The 20,625-nt window shown below is 39.3% G+C and overlaps 1 protein-coding gene across 14 annotated transcripts in view; it reads right to left on the bottom strand.

Annotated features, from left to right (window-relative positions):
- The window catches only part of CDKL5 (cyclin dependent kinase like 5), a 221,810-nt gene that overhangs the window by 137,722 nt on the left and 63,463 nt on the right, over positions 1-20,625 (bottom strand). For all 14 annotated transcript variants that reach the window (XM_070067272.1, XM_070067277.1, XM_070067275.1 and 11 more), the window contains 2 exons: positions 10,086-10,313; positions 6,856-6,890 (listed from right to left, as the gene is read on the bottom strand). In XM_070067272.1, coding sequence (XP_069923373.1) covers positions 6,856-6,890; positions 10,086-10,149 — 99 coding nt within the window. In that variant the 5' untranslated portion in view covers positions 10,150-10,313. The remainder of the gene's footprint in view (positions 1-6,855; positions 6,891-10,085; positions 10,314-20,625) is intronic.

Raw genomic sequence — 20,625 nt, 5'->3', positions numbered from 1 at the left:
TCCTCATTAATGATTCCTGCAATCTTTATTCCCAACCTGAGGTCCAGTTTACCATTGGGATCTCACTAATCTCTACCATTTGTAGTAACAATGTCATTTAGGAGAGAGCAATTACTTAAACATATAATGAAATAATACAGAAATATTTTAAGCTTCTTACAAGCTTTATTAAAAACCTCAAGCTTTTCTATAATTTTCTTCAAATGCTAGAAATTTTGCACACAAAAAGCAAGAATCCTCATTTTATTTAAATAAGAAGGAAATGAATGAGGAAGTAAATAATATAGCTAACCTCATATATTCAATTTCTCATTTACTTATTTCTTTTATTTTAAAAACTCAACTCACATGTAAAACCTAAAGCTAAAACTTGTTTTAGTAGAAGAACATAACTATGGTTTTAGATGGGAACCATTTGCCCAAGGCAACTATATCCTCAAACAACTGTAAGTAATAATGTTAAACTGAGAATGGTTCACTGACTGTTCAAATATCTTCTTAAAATAGTGTGGCTTGGGGCTGGCGCTGTGGCATAGCGAGTAAAGCCACCGCCTGCAGTGCTGGCATCCCATATGGGTACTAGTTTAAGTCCCAGCTGCTCCCTTCTGGTCCAGCTCTCTGCTATGGACTGGGAAAGCAGTACAAGATGGCCCAAGTCCTTGGGCCCCTGCACCCGAGTGGGAGACCCAGCAGAAGCTCCTGGCTCCTCGCTTTGGATTGGCATAGCTCCGGCCATTGCGGCCAATTGGGGAGTAAATCAGTGGATGGAAGACCTCTCTCTCCATCTCTGCCTCTCCTTCTCTCTCTGTGTAACTCTGACTTTCAAATTATAAATCTTAAAAAGATAAAAAGCAACCAAATCCTCATACAGCATTTTGGTGGAAAAGCACAATTAATTTGAAAAAGACAAAAAGAATCATTAATTCAAAATGTATAATGCTTGCTAAAATTAAGTTTAATAGTATGAATCATGACAAATGATAACAAGTAGCCAGCCAAGAATGCCTTTTTTTTTTTTTTTTTTTTGACAGGCAGAGTGGACAGTGAGAGAGAGAGAGACAGAGAGAAAGGTCTTCCTTTTCCGTTGGTTCACCCTCCAGTGGCCGCCACGGCTGGCGTGCTGCGGCCGGCGCACCGCGCTGATCCGATGACAGGAGCCAGGTGCTTCTCCTGGTCTCCCATGGGGTGCAGGGCCCAAGCACTTGGGCCATCCTCCACTGCACTCCCGGGCCACAGCAGAGAGCTGGCCTGGAAGAGGGGCAACCGGGACAGAATCCGGCACCCTGACAGGACTAGAACCGGTGTGCCGGCACCGCAAGGCGGAGAATTAGCCTAGTGAGCAGCGGCGCCAGCCAAGAATGCCTTTTAGTAGGGGGAAAATACAGGTAGTCCTGACTAGTGACTATTTAGGCAAGTCTGCCTTTTGTAATGTTCTCAATCTCAATTCCTCAACTCTCAATAGAGAAAAATGGCACAACCCAGCTTTTCTCCACCTCCCCTCTTCTTAAACTCTTCTAATCTGCCATCTAACACACCATTTCATTTAAAGACGTGATTAATCAATGCTACTGCTGCTAGCCTCTCAAGCCTCATCATCATGGATCTTTCATTCCATGGTTCTTATACTGCTGGTGAATATCAGCCTTAAAACATCTCTCTTCCTTGCTTCCAAGAGGTCTGCCTACCTCCTCCTTTCAGCCTCACCATTTTAAACCTCCCTTCCCTCTGCTTGGCACTCCCTCTTTTTCTTTCTTTTTTTTAATTTGACAGGTAGAGTTACAGACAGTGAGAGAGAGAGACAGAGAGAAAGGTCTTCCTTCCATTGGTTCACCCCCAAAATGGCCACTATGGCCGGTGCTGCAATGATCCAAAGCCAGGACCAGGTGCTTCTCCTGGTCTCCCATGCGGGTGCAAGGCCCAAGCACTTGGGCCATCCTCCACTGCCTTCCCAGGCCACAGCAGAGAGCTGGACTGGAAGAGGATCAACCGGGACTAGAACCTGGCGCCCATATGGGATGCCGGCCCCTTGGCACTCCCTCTTAGAAAGCACGTATTATTTCACAGCTCTACCTCACACTGTTTCTGGAGTTATATCAAAGCCTAGTTCCACCACTTATCAGCTACATGATCGTGGTCCTGTTACACAGTCACTCCATGACTCAGTTTCCTCATCTGTGAAGTAGGGATAAGAGTAAGGCTGTTGTGAGGATGAAAACATCCAGTAGAATATCTAACATATGGTTAAGATGTTCAGTATGTGGTAATTATTAGTATCAGACTTTATAATCTACTGCCATTTTTATTCTTTATTATTAAAGCCAAACTCCTTACTTCTCCCTCCAAAGTTATACACCCTTTAAAAGTTTTCTAGTTGGGTAAATGATACCAATGCTTTTCCAGTTTCCCATATTCAAGTCCTTGGGGTCATTTTTGATCTCTGCAGAGACAAATCCCTACTACTCTGCAACAGCTTCCCACTGTACCCTTCATTCTCGGTTCTCTGATTTAAGACAGTGTGATTATTTATTGAACACTTACAGGCTGTACTCCAACAGTGGACTGTTCACAGCTTTGTACAATTAGCTATCTCAACAGCATATGTCTGTCACCTACTACTTCAAAACAAACAAGCAAAAACTTCTCTTAACCCCAGCCACAGGAAAGAACTACATGGACCAGCACTTGCCTCTCCTAGCTCAATAAGCTTTAACCATCAACCTCCATTAGGCTACACAACTTCTCCTTCCTCAAGTTCCAAACGAATTGCCCTATCTCAACCCCACTCAATTCTCTCTATACCTTGTCACCATGGCCTTTTGGGGCTTCTACTAAGAAAAGGTGTTGTAAAATGCTTTACAGGGATAGGCACTTCAAAGCAGACATACAAACAAAAAATAAAAACGCTAACAATGCACTAACAAACCAGAATATCTTCTAAATGTGCATATATAGGAGTCATAAATAAAAGCTTAATAGTCACTGATAAAAGTTTTCATATATAGGTCAATGTATACACATAACAATAAAGAGAAGTTGTCAAAAACAGGGTATAAGCTATATATGTATATATTTTTAATTGGGCAGTACTTATTTCAGTAAATTAAGAAGTATGGTCTCTGGCCTAGAATAGCTCAACATCACATGTGTTTACAAAAGATAAGATATACCTGTTAATAAATAAGACATTTAAACTCTTGAAACAGTACAGATTAAAATAAGTGATTTTCTTACATATTTATTCAGATACACAATATGCTAAGAATTATTTAATTATATGTGTATGTATATGTGTGTGTGTGTGTGTATATATATATATATATACTTTCAGTGAATCTACTCAAAAAGAAACCCAATTAATGGATAAGTAATCACACAGATCTATGCATAAGTAATCATATAATTTATATAGTTATAATCATAATTTATACAGTTTTATAAGCATGCTTTTTTAAAGGTACCCAAAATATACTGGCAAGAAATTTTTACATATAATGCTTACATAGGAAGCATTACAAACACTTTTAAGTATAAAATGAATTTCAAAGTAATTCATTTGTTTGATCCTTAAGGATAAATCCTACCAGAACCATCAAATTCTCTATTTTTGGACAATGGGATATAGATTTGAAGGTCTGGTTTTAGCTAAGAAAAAGATCTACTATAACAAATCTAATGACTAGCAACAGCTGCAGATTCTAAAAAGAGAAATATTATTCTGAGTTAGGCACTAATTTATGCTTTAAATTTTCCATCCAGTAATATCTTTTTAGATGCATGAAAGGAAAAGGCAACAATGTTTAGAGAGCTACTCTGTGGGTCCCTCATTTAGTGAAGCGCAGCAAAGAGAAATGTTTTAGATGCAATTTTATTTGTAGCAACATTACAGGTCATTTTTTGAACTATATATACTTCTATCTCTTCAGATAAATCCTAAGCCACATAAGGGCAAGAAAACTATAGTTTTCATTCTTCTACTACAAAGAACCCTCCGTATATCTACCAGGAATCAGAGTTCAGATTTGGAGATAGTTTCCTAAGAACGAAGATACGAATTCTCATCCACTTTCACTCTGAGCTTGTCTTGCTGGCATTAACAGTGTTATGAAAATCAGATACACAGAACAACTGTATTTTAACAAATGAGGAAATGCAAAGATAAAAATACACTAGACTAATAAATTTTATTTTTACATAAAAGACAAGGAAGACTTAGATAAGATTAAGAGATAATATGAAGAAAAAGATCACAGGCTGAAGTGTGATAAAGACTGGGAGAAATATCTGGGCTATTTGCATTATATATAATATATATTAGATATACACAGACATAGGAGGTACTTCAAAAAAGTTCATGGGATATAGAATTGAAAGATACATTTATTTTGGTATAAAAAATCTTTGAAATCCATGCATATAGGGGGATCTTCAAAACATTCAATAAAATAAGCACTATAAAAGAACTGCAGAGATTTCAAATTGTCTTACACCAAAATAAACAAATTTTTAATTCCATTTTCCACAGACTTTTGATGTGCCTTTGTGTGTGTGTGTGTGTGCATGCACAAGCATGCATTGTGGGGGTAGAGAGATTTAGCTCAGAAATCCTTGGGTTTTAAAATCAAGACTAGGGGCCCATGCTGTGGTGTAGTGGTAAGGCCTCCACTTACAGTGCTGGCATCCCTTAAGGGCACCAGTTCGAGACCTGGCTGTTCCATTTCCAATCCAGCTCTCTGCTATGGCCTGGGAAAGCAGTAGAGGACGGCACAAGTCCTTGGGCCCTTGCACCTGCATGGGAGACCTGGAAGAAGCTCCTGTCTCCTGGTCGGCGCCACAGCTCTGGCCGTTGCTACCATCTGGGGAGTGAACCAGTAGATGGAAGACCCCCCCCCCACCTTGTGCCTTTGCCTCTCTGAAACTCTGCCTTATAAGTAAATAAATAAATCTTTAAAACCCAAGATTAAAGTAAAGAACAGAAGTTTCTATTTAGTATGCTGTAGAAATGAAGTCATATTATAGAAAGGGATGTTCATGAAAAAGTCAAATTTAACCTGGAAACTAAGCCTCTAAGTCATATCCACCAAAGGAAAAAAAAATGTTTAAGCTTTAGAAAGTTACCATAATTCAAGGTAACTCATTAAAAGCATAGCATTTCATTAGGGAGTTTTCCATTTAATTTCAAACTGCAGTAATACTTCTTAATAAGATGTTTAGGTACTAAATGTATTTTGATTACATTTAATTCATTATTATGAACTCTTAATCATCCTTAATCAAGAACCAATAGTATTCAAACCATTTTTGAGGATTCACTGGCAAAGAGATCTTCGGGTAACTATTATCAACACAAAATAATTCAAAGACTCAACTTTAAAACCAGTCATCGTGAAAAAGTATTTTGTGATTTAAAATGCAAAACTATATTAACTGTCACAGAGCCTTACATCAAAAGGTGGGTAGTGTTTTGTATAATAGGAAAGAAAAAGCAAACATAAAATGACATCATCTTTATCTTCACATAGGTATTACTCGGAATGATGATAGATTCAACAGTTCAAATTAAATGTGTTAGGTTTTGATCATTACACAATGTACACATGTACTGAAACATCACACTGTACCCACAAATATGTAAAATTATTATGTGTCAACTAAAAACAAAATAGGGGTAGGCATTTAGTCTAGCAGTTAGGATGCTGACTGGGATGCCCACTTTTAATACTGGAACACCTAAGTTGAAGTCTTAGCTCTACTCCTGAATCTAGCTTTCTGCTAATCACTCTGAGAGGCAGCAGGTAATGGCTCAAGTACTTGGGCCCTTGTTACCCATGCAAGATACCAGGATTGAGTTTCTAGGTTCTAGCTTTGGCCTGACCCAGTCTCTGCATTTTGAGCATTTGGGATATGAAATGGTGGAAGGGAACTCTCTTTGTTTGTCTTTGTCTCTGTGTCTCTGTCTCTCTCTATCAAATAACTAATCAGTTAGCTATTTTTTAAAAATTTAAATAAATGAAATGTTTTAGGCTAAATTCCTAAAGCTCATCTAGACAAATTATATCACTACAAAATATCATACAAAAACCAAACCTTGATCTTACTAAATTATATGCAAAATAACACAAGTCCAAATATTAATATTCAGCCTAGGCATACTATAATGGAAAATATTTAGCTTAATGTTTTCAATTATTGCAGTTTCAACACTTGCTATCTTAAAGTCAGTCTCTGAGTAAAACATTCTCACCACTGAGCAACAGCTATGGAAACTTCAAATACCTTCTTTAAATAATTTGTGATTATCATCATAGTCAAATCAATATATAGTAAGATCCACTGTTGTTGAGTTCAAGATTGTTCAAAGGTGATCAACTATAGCCAGTAATCATAATCATATATTATTATCCCAAGCCTTAGGCCTTAACCAAACACTTAGCTACTACCCTTCAAAATCTGGATCCAACTCCACATCAAGCAATCTAAGTTACAGGGTCTACATGAGAAACAAGGAACAAAATGCCTCCTTGTTTAAATATCTGAGCATGAATTAAATCGCTCACTACCTTGTTTCCTTCCTGTCATCCTGCCATCTTTTCTCTCTTCCCTTTAGGCAATTTTTCACCTATACATATGTTGGTTGAAAAAATAGTGTGTGACTGCAAAGAGCTAATGACTATTCAACTGTGATCAAGTTTATCCAAAAGTAGTCCCTGTTTTTCTGGGTTCACATGTTAATTCGGCTTCCTTAAGCAGCAGCATCATAGCAAGATAGTTTTAATTATGTGCCCACAGAGCACTGCATACATTTCTAAACATTTTAAACATACATGGATATTTTCTTTTTAAAAACCATTTTCTTACCTTATGTCTGCATTTAAGTACAACTCCATACGCTCCTATAATAAAAAGATGTGAATAATCAGTAATATGTACACAAACTACAGCTCTTAAAGAAATCAAACTTCTGCTATATTTATATATATTTCTGGTATATGTTATAATAATGATTTCTAAAGTGACAATATTTTATAGTGATAATGTAATAATGAACCACATAGAAATAGAGCATGGATATTTCATTATATATATTTTTAATAAATCATGTACTCAAACAGTATTTTACACTTTGTGTTTCTCTGTGGGTGCAAGCTGTTGAAATCTTTACTTAATATATGCTAAATTGATCTTCTGTATATAAAGAGAATTGAAAATGAATCTTGATGTGAATGGAGGGGGAGAGGGAGTGGGAGAGGGGAGTGTTGTGGGTGGGAGGGAAGTTATGGGGGGGGGGGAAGCTATTGTAATCCATAAGCTGTACTTTGGAAATTTATGTTCATTAAATAAAATAAAATATAAATATAAAAAAAGAGTATAAAAAATCATTTCCCCCAATCAGTATTTTTAAATGTTTCTCTTTTTAAAGAAAATATCATGAGGAGACATTTGAAAGTTTAGACTTAAGCATTTTTGGAGAAAAATATGGTCATAAGAACTTTGAGAGTAAATGAAAATTAACTCAAAAGATTCTAAATAACTTAAAACTTAAGAGCTAATGACTTCTGAATAGTAAGCTCAAGCATAGAGCCTACCAAATATGCTATCTGTCCAAGGAGACATGTAGCTCCCCTCCTAGGATACTGGAATATCTCTCCAGAGTGGCAAAACTGTACTAGCCTTAGTGTTCCAATTAATAGCGTGTGGGAGTTGCTACTACCTTTCTGCCATAAATAAAGACTCAGTTCAAGGGCACAGGCCACAAGCACTACCACTTTTTTCAGTGTATTTCAATGATATCCAGTACTACCTTTTGGGATATTTACCCTATTATCTAGGAGAAAAACTACTTCCTTGGAGGGGAACACAGAGTTGACAGCAAGATACCCAAGAAACTGAGGTTAAAGTTATACTGTGAAAAATCTAATTAAGGCAATCAAAATGTAATATATGGCAAATGAATTTTGTAGCAATGCCAAGAACATTGACAGTAGCAGACATACAAAGCCTGCATGCAAATTCAAAAAGGAGATTTCAAGGAGACAAAATAAGAAAAAGTGTCTCCCACATAATCTAAGGAACCTGAACAAGTCTCCCTTACTTTGGTAGAGCTGTATGAATCTTACTTTCATAGTTAGGATGGAACCAACCATTATAACCATCCAGCTTAACTCCACCATCCCCAGAGAACCAACCAATCCTCACTTAACTGTTCATGCCAGCTTTCCTGTAAGGTGAAAGTGCACTATGTAGGCTACAGGAATTCAGAGTTTGCTTGAGAGATTTTTTTTAAAGACTTATATGTATTTCCTACCCAATCAACATCTGAGGTAGTTTACAAAGAAAAAAATATACAGCAATCAAGGTTCTGATCTGAACTTGAAGTAATATGAGTCTTCCAAAAGTTCACAGAAAATGTATATTATGAAAAAACTATACACTGATTTCAAAATTTTTCATCAAAATAAACACCTTTTAATTTAATTTTTCTACTAACTTTATAAGTAGCCTCTATATTCTATTTATATAATGCTTGGAAATGTTCGCTAATCTGAGCCAATCCCTGACAAGATGTTAATATTAAAATCTTGATCAATGTTGCTGTTCATATATAAAATATGAAATATAAAATTTTTTGTAATTTTATCCAAAAGATATAAATTTTATGAAGCCATAATTATAATCACTTACCCCTGTTAACAGAATTTTTTATTAAAATCTCCACAGAATTGTCTTTAAAACAAGAAGAAAAACTACCAAGGAGGAAAAGTCAGGAAGTAATGATTTTTCTAAGAGTCAGCTTTTAAAAAATGAATTACCATATTTCCTCAAATCAATGGATATCGTTAGTTATAAGAAATATTCTCAGGTCGGCGCTGTGGCGCAGTGGGTTAACACCCTGGCCTGAAGTGCCGGCATCCCATATGGGCGCCGGTTCAAAACCCAGCTGCTCCACTTTCGATCCAGCTCTCTGCTGTGGCCTGGGAAAGCAACAGAAGATGGCCCAAATCCTTGGGCCCCTGCACCCGCGTGGGAGACCGGGAAGAAGCGCCTGGCTCCTGGCTTCGGATCAGCACAGCTCCGGCCATTGCGGCCATCTGGGGAGTGAATCAGCAGATGGAAGACCTCTCCCTCTCTCCCTCTCTCCCTCTCTCCCTCTCTCCCTCTCTCTCTGTAACTGTGACTTTCAAATAAATAAATAAATCTTTAAAAAAAAAAAAAAGAAATATTCTGTGGACTACAAAAAGAAAAGGTGTTGTCGATTAACCCATGACATACTGATTTCAGGACTTATTCTGGTTTTGGAGATATGAAAATAGGACCAAACTACATGCCTCAGAATTTATAAAATATGGTTTGTTGATCTCAAAGAAACAGAAGTTATTTATTCATTAATTTACCATGGAATAAGCAAAACTTAACGTATACAAATAAATTTTAAGCTACTCAAAATAAGCCTAGCTAATATAAAAAAACATGACTGCTAAGGAAAAGAATGAAACAAATGCAGTCTTGAGAAACCCTTGATTTATTAAACTTTAAAGAGTTTAAGAGCCGGCGCCGTGGCTCAATAGGCTAATCCTCCACCTTGCGGCGCCGGCACACCGGGTTCTAGTCCCGGTTGGGGCGCCGGATTCTGTCCCGGTTGCCCCTCTTCCAGGCCAGCTCTCTGCTATGGCCAGGGAGTGCAGTGGAGGATGGCCCAGGTGCTTGGGCCCTGCACCCCATGGGAGACCAGGAAAAAGCACCTGGCTCCTGGCTCCTGCCAGGATCAGCGCGGTGCGCCGGCTGCAGCGGCGGCCATTGGAGGGTGAACCAACGGCAAAGGAAGACCTTTCTCTCTGCGTCTCTCTCTCTCACTATCCACTCTGCCTGTCAAAAAAAAAAAAAAAAAAAAAAAAAGAGTTTAAAATGTTACTAACTTTTGACTGGACAGTAAAACCCATATAGCCTAAGAGTAATTTTTAATAATACTTAGATGCATATTTGAATTGCTATAGGTTAAATTAACAGAATCTGAATTAGTGACCTTTATGGTAGTAGGTATTAACAGTACATTGCTCAAAAATTCAAGGAATAAAAAAGTTCCAACTTACCTTCTCCTACAACCCCAAGGATCTCAAATTTATTCATCACATTACCAATGTTAGGAATCTTCATGAAGACAAACTCCTCTTTTGATAGAAGCCACAGAACATGGCACCAAAAAAGGAACTTCTCAGCAAGTTGTGCAGAAAGTAGAACAAACAATGTCTAAAGGAATTCTGAATGGTTGGCAGGAACTTTCACATACTTGTTCTAATAGTGAAGTATTAAATGATTCCCTGAAAGAAGAAAGACAAACTGTTTTATACTGCAGTACTCTAATAAACTATCCTATCTTTTTGTGTAGTTCTTTTAAATCCACGTTAATGTTTCATGAGCTAAAAAATTAAAAAGGAAAAAAACAAAAAACAGTAACAGGAGATAAAGAACCCAAAATGGAACGAATACCTCACTCTACCTGAAATGAATAACATAACTGCACTGAAGAATGAATCGCAGGTAAACTTTTGAAAACAGCATTACCCACCCTCCTCAAGCCAGAAACAAAAAGAAATATAAATAAATATTCTGATTTACTCAGCTACTTGTTTTTATGCAGTGATACAAAACTTCTTCATGTGTATTCTAGGATTGAGCAAATAAGTAAACACCAGATATTGTGGATAATGAGATCTTGTTTCTTACTCTCGTAAAAGGGAGTTAACAATATAACCTCAGTATTTAATACATTGATCCATATAAATAGATAAAATATATGTATAAATATTCACATTCACATATATTTATTCCCTAGTTCTATCCACTGAGAGGGCCTAGAAGTGATGACAACCTGAGAAGAACAAGTGCTCCAATAAAAGGACCCAGGGCTCTGGAGAAATGGCTGATTCCAACGCAAGGACAGGAGAAGTACAATGTGAGCCCAGGACATATATATTTAAAAAAAAAAAAAAGATTTATTTATTTGAAACTCAGAGTTACAGAGAGAGAGAGGGAGAGAAAGAGAGAGCGAGCTCTTCCATCCACTGGTTCACTCCCCAGATGGCTGCAACGGCCAAGGTTGGATGAGACTGAACTCAGGAACCAGGAGCTTTATCCAATTCTCCCACATGGATGGCTGTCGCTCCCCGTCTTCGTGGAGGAACGACACATGACCCTGCGCTGTTCTTTTGTCTGCTCGGCCCTCCCCGGGTTTGCTGCTGGTTCTTCCCGGGTTGGCTACCGTCCCTCCACCTCCGTGGAAGGGCGGTTCCCCCTGCCACTTTCCCCACTTCCGCGGGGGAGTGGCACACCGCCGGCCGGCTCTCTCGGGGGCTGCTCAGAGGTTCCTCAGGTGTTCCCCTTAGATGTTCCTGGTGCATGTTGTCTCTCTCCTCCTTTATAGTCCTCTTCCACCAATCCCAACTCTGCTACCCACACGCCGAGCACGCTGCTCTCCTCCAATCAGGAGCAGGATCAGCTCCTGCAGTTTGTCAAGTTGGTGAGAGGCAGCTGCGTAGAAGTTTACTCCTCCCCAGCGCCATATTGTGGGAGAGCAGATGCATAGAATAAGTCTTAATTCCAGTAACTTAGCCTAGTCTCAGTTGCTCCCCACAGATGGCAGTGGCCCAAACACAGGCCATCTTCTGCTGCTTTTCCCAGACCACTAGGATAGGATAGGATAGGAAGTGGAGCAGCCAGGACAGGAACCAGCATCTATATGGGATACCAGTGTCACAGGTGGAAGCTTAACCCTCTATACTACAATGCCGGCCCCCCAGGATATATTTTTGTGGTTCTAGAAAATAAGGAAATGCTCAAAGAATGATGGGTACCCATGAAAATGACACAGGAGGGGTAGGCGTGGTGGCACAGTAGGTTAAGCCACCACTTGGGATACTGTATCCCCTATCAGAGTGCTGGTTTGAGTCTAGGCTGCTCCATTTCCAATCCAGTTTCCTGCTGATGTGTACCCTGGGAGATGAAGGTGACCGCTCAAGTACTTGGGTTCTCTGTCACACATGTGCGGACCAGGATGGAGTTCCTAGCTCCTGGCTTCAGCCTGGCCCAGTCCCAGCTATTGTGGGCATTTGGGGAGAGAACTAGCAGATGGAAAATCAATCAATCAATTTAACTCTCTCTCTTTTTTTTTTTTTATTTTTTTTTATTTTTGATAGGCAGAGTGGACAGAGAGAGAGACAGAGAGAGAAAGGTCTTCCTTTGCCGTTGGTTCACCCTCCAATGGCCGCCGCTGCAGCCGGCGCACCGCGCTGATCCGATGGCAGGAGCCAGGATCCAGGTGCTTTTTCCTGGTCTCCCATGGGGTGCAGGGCCCAAGCACCTGGGCCATCCTCCACTGCACTCCCTGGCCATAGCAGAGAGCTGGCCTGGAAGAGGGGCAACCGGGACAGAATCCGGCGCCCCGACCGGGACTAGAACCCGGGAGGATTAGCCTATTGAGCCACGGCGCCGGCTTCTCTCTCTTTCTTTCTCCCTCCCTCTCCCCCTCCTGTTGCTCTACTTTTCAAATAAATAATCTTTGAAAAAAGGGAGAGACACAGTCAACTTAAAGCAACTCCCACTGGCCAAATGGGGACAATTTGAACAACAAAATAAATAAGGATAGTAACATATTATAACATTTTTATTAGAACAAAATAAAAAAATGCATGAGGCCTTATTGACAGAAATAAATGGAGGAGAAGGGAAACCTCTTTTGTATAATTCCAAAGAATAAGGGTGTGATACAATTAGAAAACCACTATTTGGCAATCACTTTTATAATAATAATTTCAGGCAAGTGTCATCATTATATGATAAAACTAGTGGTTGAAAAAGTTTGACAGAAAAAACAGAATATTAACTAATCTCAAAGGATGTCCTCACAAGATAACTATTAATTACAAAGGGGAAAAATAGTGATTTCAGAATAAAAAATCAAGAGGTTCACCACAGAAAGTAATCAAAGTAAACATCATCAATAATGGAACAAATCAACATTATATGCCTCCTGATATATCACATCATGTCTGTGCCATTCCTGACAGAAATGGAGAAGTTGAATCCAATCACAAGAAACAACACATAAGGCCGAAGTTGAGGCCTAAATAACTGTCCCATATTCTTTACTTTTTTGGTTTTGTAATTTTAATTGATTTGAAAAGCAGAGAGAAAAACAGAAATAGAGAAAGAGAGTGTACTTCCATCCACTAGTTTACTCCCCAAATGCCCACAACAAGGACCAGGCCAGGCCAAAAGCAAGAGACAAGAATTCAGTCCAGGTCTGCCACAAGGGCAGCAAAACCTCAAGCATTTGAGCCATCACTGCTGCCTCCGAAAATGCACACTAGCAGGAACTGGAATGGAGAGTGGACAAGCCTTGAACCCAGGCACTCTGATGTGATGCAGGCGTCTCGAGCACCATGTTAACCACTGTGTCACACACTCATTCTTACATTCTTTAAAGCGTTGAGCAACTGTACAAGATTAAAGAAAATTAGGAGAAATGATAGCTAAACACAATGTAAGATACAGAATTGGATTCTGGACAAGAAACAATGGGGGGTGGTTATAAAAAAAAAACACTGATAAAAATTTCAATGTGTACAGATCAGATATTGTATCAATGATAACTTTCTGATTTTGATAATAGTACCATGGTTATATAAAATAACATTCTTTTTTAAAAACAGCACTAGGGCCAGCACTGTGGCATAGTGGGTTAAACTGCCACTTGCAATGTCAGCATCCCATAAAGGAGTGCTGGTTCAAGTCCCAGCTGCTCCACTTCCAAATCAGCGCCTGCTAATGCAACTGGGAAAGCAGTGGAGGATGGCCCGAATACTTGGACCCCTGCCATCCACATAGGAGACCAGGATGGAGTTCCTGGCACCCAGTTTTCAGTCTGTCCCAACCCTGGCCATTGTGGCCATTTAGAAGAGTGAACCAGAAGATGGAAGATCTCGCTCTGTCTCTCCCTCTCTCCTTCTTGTCATTCTATCCTTCAAACAAATGAATCTTAAAAAAAAAAGTCTTGGTGGGGCCGGCGCTGTGGCACAGCGGGTTAACACCCTGGCCTGAAGCACCAGCATCCCATATAGGCGCCAGTTCAAGACTTGGTTGCTCCACTTCAGATCCAGCTCTCTGCTATGGCCTGGGAAAGCAGTGGAAGATGGCCCAAGTCCTTGGGCCCCTGCACCCTCATGGGAGATCCAGAAGAAGCTCCTGGCTCCTGGCTTCGGATCGGCGCAGCTCCAGTCGTTGTGGCCAATTGGAGAGTGAGCCATCGGATGGAAGACTTCTCTCTCTCTGCCTCTCCTCTCTCTGTGTAACTCTGACTTCCAAATAAAATAAAATAAATCTTTAAAAAAGAGTCTTGGTGAGTTCCAATCAGCCCAGTAAAGTAAAATAAATAAATAAATAAATGATTAAAATGTATGGGATTGGAAGGAGGGACACAAAACAGAATTTGTAGACATTATTGTCTACATAGAAAATTCACAAGACTTCATAAATTATTAGAATTATAAATGTTTAGCAAGGTACCTATACATAACTTTAACATCAACAGCATCTGTAAACACCAGTAAGAAACAGAAAATATAAATTTATTTCAAAAAAGGTTTTTTTAAAAAATTTATTTATTTGAGAGCCAGACAGAACTCCCATCCACTGGTTCACTCCTCCAAATACCTGGACCAGACTGATGCCAGGAGCTGGGACCTCAATCTGGGCCTCCCACATGGGTGGCAGGAACCCAATTACCTGAGCCATCAAGGCCACCTACCAGGGTGTGCATTAGCAGACAGAGTCTGCAGCTAAAGCCCCGTATCAAACCTAGATAGAAAATGGAATTCTAAAAATTCAGATTTACAATAAAGAAAAAAAGTAAGGCACTTAGGATTTAACATGACAAAAAACATTCAAGACCTATATTTGAACAGACATAACTTTATTCAAAGGCATGAAAAGACACAAAGAAATCAATTTATACAGATTTTAAGGCTAGGGAGATTCAATACTATAAAGATGTCAATTCCTTATGTATTGATCCTATAAGAACAAGGATAAAAAAGAAAAAAGCAAGAAGGCTAAGCCTTGAGGGTTGGATCTAGCAGGATACCCTACCAAATATATTGAGGATATATAATAGAGGTATGGAAATTAAGACAGGGTGGTTTGGGCACAGAAACAGACAAGTTAGCCAGTGGAATAGATGTGAAAGCCCAGAACAGATCACACTTCAATATCCTCATAGCTTCTAATGGTCCCAACAGAAGTCAGTATAATTCTTTAGGCTAAGTTAGAACTTGTCACACATCTCACTCAAAAGGCATTTCTAATGGCTTTCTATATCACTAAGAGTGAAAGGCAAAGTTCACGGGAGCTCCAGGCCTTGACCTCCTACCCTTTGATACCATCTCTTCTACCAGACTCTCCCTTGGCTTGCTTGACTCTTGCCACACTGACCTCCTTTCAACTATACTTATGTTAGAAAACTTAAGTTTAGTTCAATTGAATCACAAATTTCTACAGGGTTACTATGATATTTAGAGAAAAGGATATCACAATTTGAGAATATTTACTGTACTTATTCATTAAACAAATAATTATTGGCTATCTCCCATGTTTCAGGGAATGGGCAAATAAGATACGCAAGACAGTGGGGAACAAGATAGCAAGGTCCTTGCCCTCATACAACTATATTTTTGCTGAGAATTTTTATCAGATATCAATATATGTTATGAAGGAGGGGAGATTAACTACTCAAGACATGGAGGGCTTTTCTACAAAGCTCAGGGGTGGGCTTTGACACAGTGGTTAAGATGCCACTTGATCTTATCTTTGATCTCCGACTTCCCCACATCCCCTATCACAGTGCTGGGGCCGGCATTGTGGCATAGCAGGTAAAGCCACAGCCTGGGATGCCAGCATATTAGGCAGGCACCAATTCTTGTCCCAGCCGCTCTACTTCAGATCCAGCTCCCTGCTAATGGCCTGGGAAAAGCAGAAGATGGCCCAAATGTTTAGGCCCCTACACCCACATAGGAGACTGGGATAAAGCTCCTGGCTTCTGGCTTCAGCCTGGGCCAGTGCTGGCCACTACAGACATCTGGGGTATGATCCAGCGGATGGAAGATAAGTTCACTTGCTCTTGTGTGTGTTCATATTCGTGTTCTCTTTCTCTCTCTCTCTCTCTCTCTCCCTCCCTCCCTGTTATTCTTTCAAAATAAATAGATCTTAAGAAAAAAATCTTGACCATATTAACATACAAACGATAGCAAAGAACTAGATACTATGTTTCGCCTCCCCAAGTACATGCACACCAGTTACAAAAATTGATCACAGGCTAGACTAGAAACAATTCAAAATAAATTATAAAGATTTAAGTCAGAGGATGTTCTCTTTCTATAACTAGAGTATGAAAGAAATCAATCACAAAAGAAACAATTAGAAAATACTCTTGTTTGACATTAATACTTTCCCAGGATAATGCATAATAAATACTTAAAAATAACAAAAATACAAATGTATGGGAAGAAGCTAAAACAATGGTTAGGGAGGAAACTAGAGAATCTTATGTGTGTGTCAGGAAATTAAAAAAAAAAAAACACTGAAAATTAATGAACTATCAATCTCCAGAGATAAAAAAAAAAAAAGAACTACAAAATAAATCCAACGAAAATAATATAAACAAAGAAATATTTAAGAGTAGAAATTCAGGGACTAGCATTATAGTACAGTGGGTTAAGCCACTGTCTACAATGCTAGCATCCCATATGGGTGCCAGTTCAAGTCCTGGATGCTCCACTTCCCATCCAGCTGCCTGCTAACACCATTGGGAAAGCAGTGGAAAATGGTTCAAGTGCTTGGGCCCCTGCACCCACATGGGAGACATGGATGGAATTCCAGGATCTTGGTCTTGGTCTGGCCCAACCCTGGTCATTGCATCCATTTAGGGACTGAACCAGCAAATGGAAGACCTCCCTCTCTTTCTCTCTGTAACTCTGCCTTTCAAGTAAAAAATAAATAAATCTTTTAAAAAATAGTAGAAATTCACTAAATAGAAAACACACAAACAACAAAGTGATCAAAATAGCAGAGTTGGATCTTAGAATACAACATTGACATCATCAAGAAAAAAAGAGAATTTAGCTCAGCTGATAGATTAATTTCAGCATTATGATATCCTGAGCAGAGAACACAGCCATTCCAGGCCAGACTTTTTCCTTTTTAAAATTTCTATTTATTTATTTGAGAAAAAGAGCTTATCTCCCAACACTGGTTCACTCCCAAAATGCTTGCAATAGCTAGGGCTAGGTCAGACTGAAGCCGAAGCCTGAAACTCAATCCAGGTCTCCTGGAAGAGTGGCAGGGATCCACGTACTTGAGGAAGAAGCCTGAATTGGAAGTGGATCCAGGACTCGAAGACAGGCACTCCAATATGAGATGTGGGTGTCCCAAGCAAAGTCTTAACCTCTGCATCAAATACCCATTCCCAGGCCAAGCCTCTGATCTCACAGAGCTGTGCTCAAGTATATGGATGTCATTTTAAGTGGCTAAGCTTATGACAATTTGTTACACAACAGAAAACTAATACAAGTGCATTGATTCATTTATATACAGTCTTAAAACAGGCAGAACTGAACTGCAAACTATATAAACATGCAAATATAAGTGGTAAATCTATAAGAAAGTGACCAAAGAAGTGTTTATTGTAAAAACTAGGGTATTAACTACCTTCAGGGAGGGGTTGAGATTGAGATATAACACAAGGCTTTCTGGGACACTATTTCTATTTCTTGACTTGAGGGATAGTTAGACATTTACTTAGAATTATTCATTATACCAGGGCACTTCAAAAGGTTCATGGAAAATATAATTAAAAGATAAGATTATTTTAGTGCAAAAAAATTCAAAATCTATGCATACAATGGTCTTCAAAAAATTCACAGAGAACGTGGGCATTTGGCCAGATACAACAACCACAGTGCCTATGTTCAATGCTCGGTTCTGGCTCCTGACTCCAGCTTCCTACTAATGCAGACCATCCATGTAGGAGACCTGGATTGAGTTCCTGGCTTCTGGTTTTGGCCCTGTCCCAGTCCCAGCTGTTGTGGGCATTTAAGGAATGAACTGGTAGATGAAGTTCTCTCTCTCACTCTCTCTCTCTCTGCCTCTCAAGTAACATTTTTAGAAGTTCATGGAAAATAAAAAACTATGAATTTATTTCAAATTTTTTACAACAAAATACTTATTTTTTAATTCCATGTTTCTACAATTTTTTGAACTCCCCTCATATTTGTTTTATGTATTTCTATGCTGTTATATTCTATAATAAAACAAGATTTTAAGAATGTGAAGAACTTGGCCGGCACCGCGGCTCACCTGGCTAATACTCCTCCACCTGCAGCACCAGCACCCGGGGTTCTAGTCCCGGTTGGGGCGCCGGATTCTGTCCCGGTTGCTAGTCCCGGTTGGGGCGCCGGATTCTGTCCCGGTTGCTCCTCTTCCAGTCCAGCTCTCTGCTGTGGCCCGGGAAGGCAGTGGAGGATGGCCCAAGTGCTTGGGCCCTGCACCCTATGGGAGACCAGGAGGAAGCAGCTGGCTCCTGGCTTCGGATCAGCGCAGCGCGCCAGCCGTAGCAGCCATTTGGGGGGTGAACCAATGGAAAAGGAAGACCTTTCTCCCTGTCTCTCCCTCTCTCTAACTCTGACAGTCAAAAAATTTTAAAAAATAAAAAGAATGTGAACAACTTCTGATAATAACATCTTATATATAAATACATCCTTGGTAATTTATAGAAGTTAAAAGGTAAAGATAATTCGTTGAAATAGTACATTGAACAAAAAAAGTTTAACTGTATTCTCTCTCTCCAAGGCTCAGATCATACTATGTATAGTGCCAGGTATCACAACAAAACCAAAAACTCCCAGTGACAGGTAACTGGATGCTGGCCACTCTTTTGGAACCATGCCAGATGAGGAACAGCTGCGGGAACTGAGTTGAGCCTGAGAGATGACTGAAATTCAAATGTCTGAAGGTTCTGAGAGAACAGGAAGTAAGCAGGTGATTTGACTTATTTCAGGAGGCATAACTAAGATCAACAGCAGAAATGAAAAGGACACAGATTTCAGCTCAGTAGTAACTGGACAATGATGAACTATCAATGATTATACACTCATATTTATCATATTTGCCAATGGGCCAACCGTTATTGTAGATGTTTCAGGATACAGCAGCGAACAACACAGACAGAGCTCCTACTTTCATGAAGCTAAAGGGAAATAGGCAATAAACAAACATTAAAATTTCAGAGAGTGACAAGTATTATAAAGAAATAACACAGAGTTCTCTGATAAGAGTCATGGCAGTTGGGGGAATTGGGGAGGGGGTCTTTAAATACGTGTCTGAGGAAGTCCTGTCCAAAGAGGCAGTATTGCAGGATTTGTTTCAGGTAAAGAAGCCAGACACGGGCCCAGGACTAGCAGAGTCCTATCCAAGGCAGTGAAAAGATTCTTACAGAGCTTGGTCAGTTCAAGGAACAGAGAAGGGCTGTAAATCTGAAGCAGAGCAGACAAAGAGGAGACTGGCAGTGGCAGGATGGGTGGCAGTGAAAAATTTGTCCCTAGTAGAAAGGAGTCTTGTACTAAATTAGATGTACTCTACGTGAAGATTCTAAGACTTTTCAAAAATCACTTGAGTTTCTGATTATTAACCATTAACTTTGTAAACAAATAACCAAACACATTCTAAAGTGAATTTGTCTCACTCTAAGAAATACACCTAGAATTAAGAAATTGTGTCTCTGCATTAGCAAGTAAGCAGGTACCTACAAGAACTAACATGAATGCAAGGCTTATAATTTATTTCATATATTATTAGTATTGAATTTAAGAGCTGCCTGGTCCTTGAATGTTTCCTTTGTTGCTGAAATTATAATCTTCTTCTCAACAGGTCTTTTTTTCTTCCCAAAGAGAGTACAAAATCAGTTGAATCATGAGTTTTGTTTTTGTTCCTGGCATTGTTTTTACACACACAAATGAAAGAACCATTCTGTCAGTGAAAACTGCATAAGAATAAATTTGGTACATGATTAAACTCCTGTATAACAAGAGAACCCAAAATGGTCTGAAAGCATCTTAGAACTCATGATCCATGTGTGGAAGGAAATCATTTCTATGGAGAGCACAGCCCTGTGAAAAACATCCTAATTAATTACCCTCTTATAGAGACCTTTCCATGTTGAATACAAATGAGGAGATAATACACTCACACTTTGTTTTCTTCCTTGATGGGACCATCTGACCCATAATTAATAGGATTTTCATTTTGCTTTGTCCTCTCAATAGTGGAGAGTAATTTGATTTATCAATCCACTCTTTATAATTCAGTTCCAATTATTAAATCAAACAGATACTTGACAATCATGAATTATACACAATTACTAGCATAAAAATTTCAAACTACTAAACATGTTTAAGCTTGCTTTGATCTTTAAAATCTTTCCACAAGGTAGAAAATCCAGTTGCAACTCAATGTATCTCCTACCAACCACTTGATACTTCTCCCAGCACTGCCAAGCTGCCAATCTTACTCTCACCCCTTCTTCAG

The sequence above is a fragment of the Oryctolagus cuniculus genome, chromosome X (genome assembly GCF_964237555.1).
Source record: "Oryctolagus cuniculus chromosome X, mOryCun1.1, whole genome shotgun sequence".
NCBI lineage: Eukaryota > Metazoa > Chordata > Mammalia > Lagomorpha > Leporidae > Oryctolagus > Oryctolagus cuniculus.
Note: the sequence above shows the minus strand (reverse complement) of the source record. Positions and strands in the feature narration are given on the sequence as shown.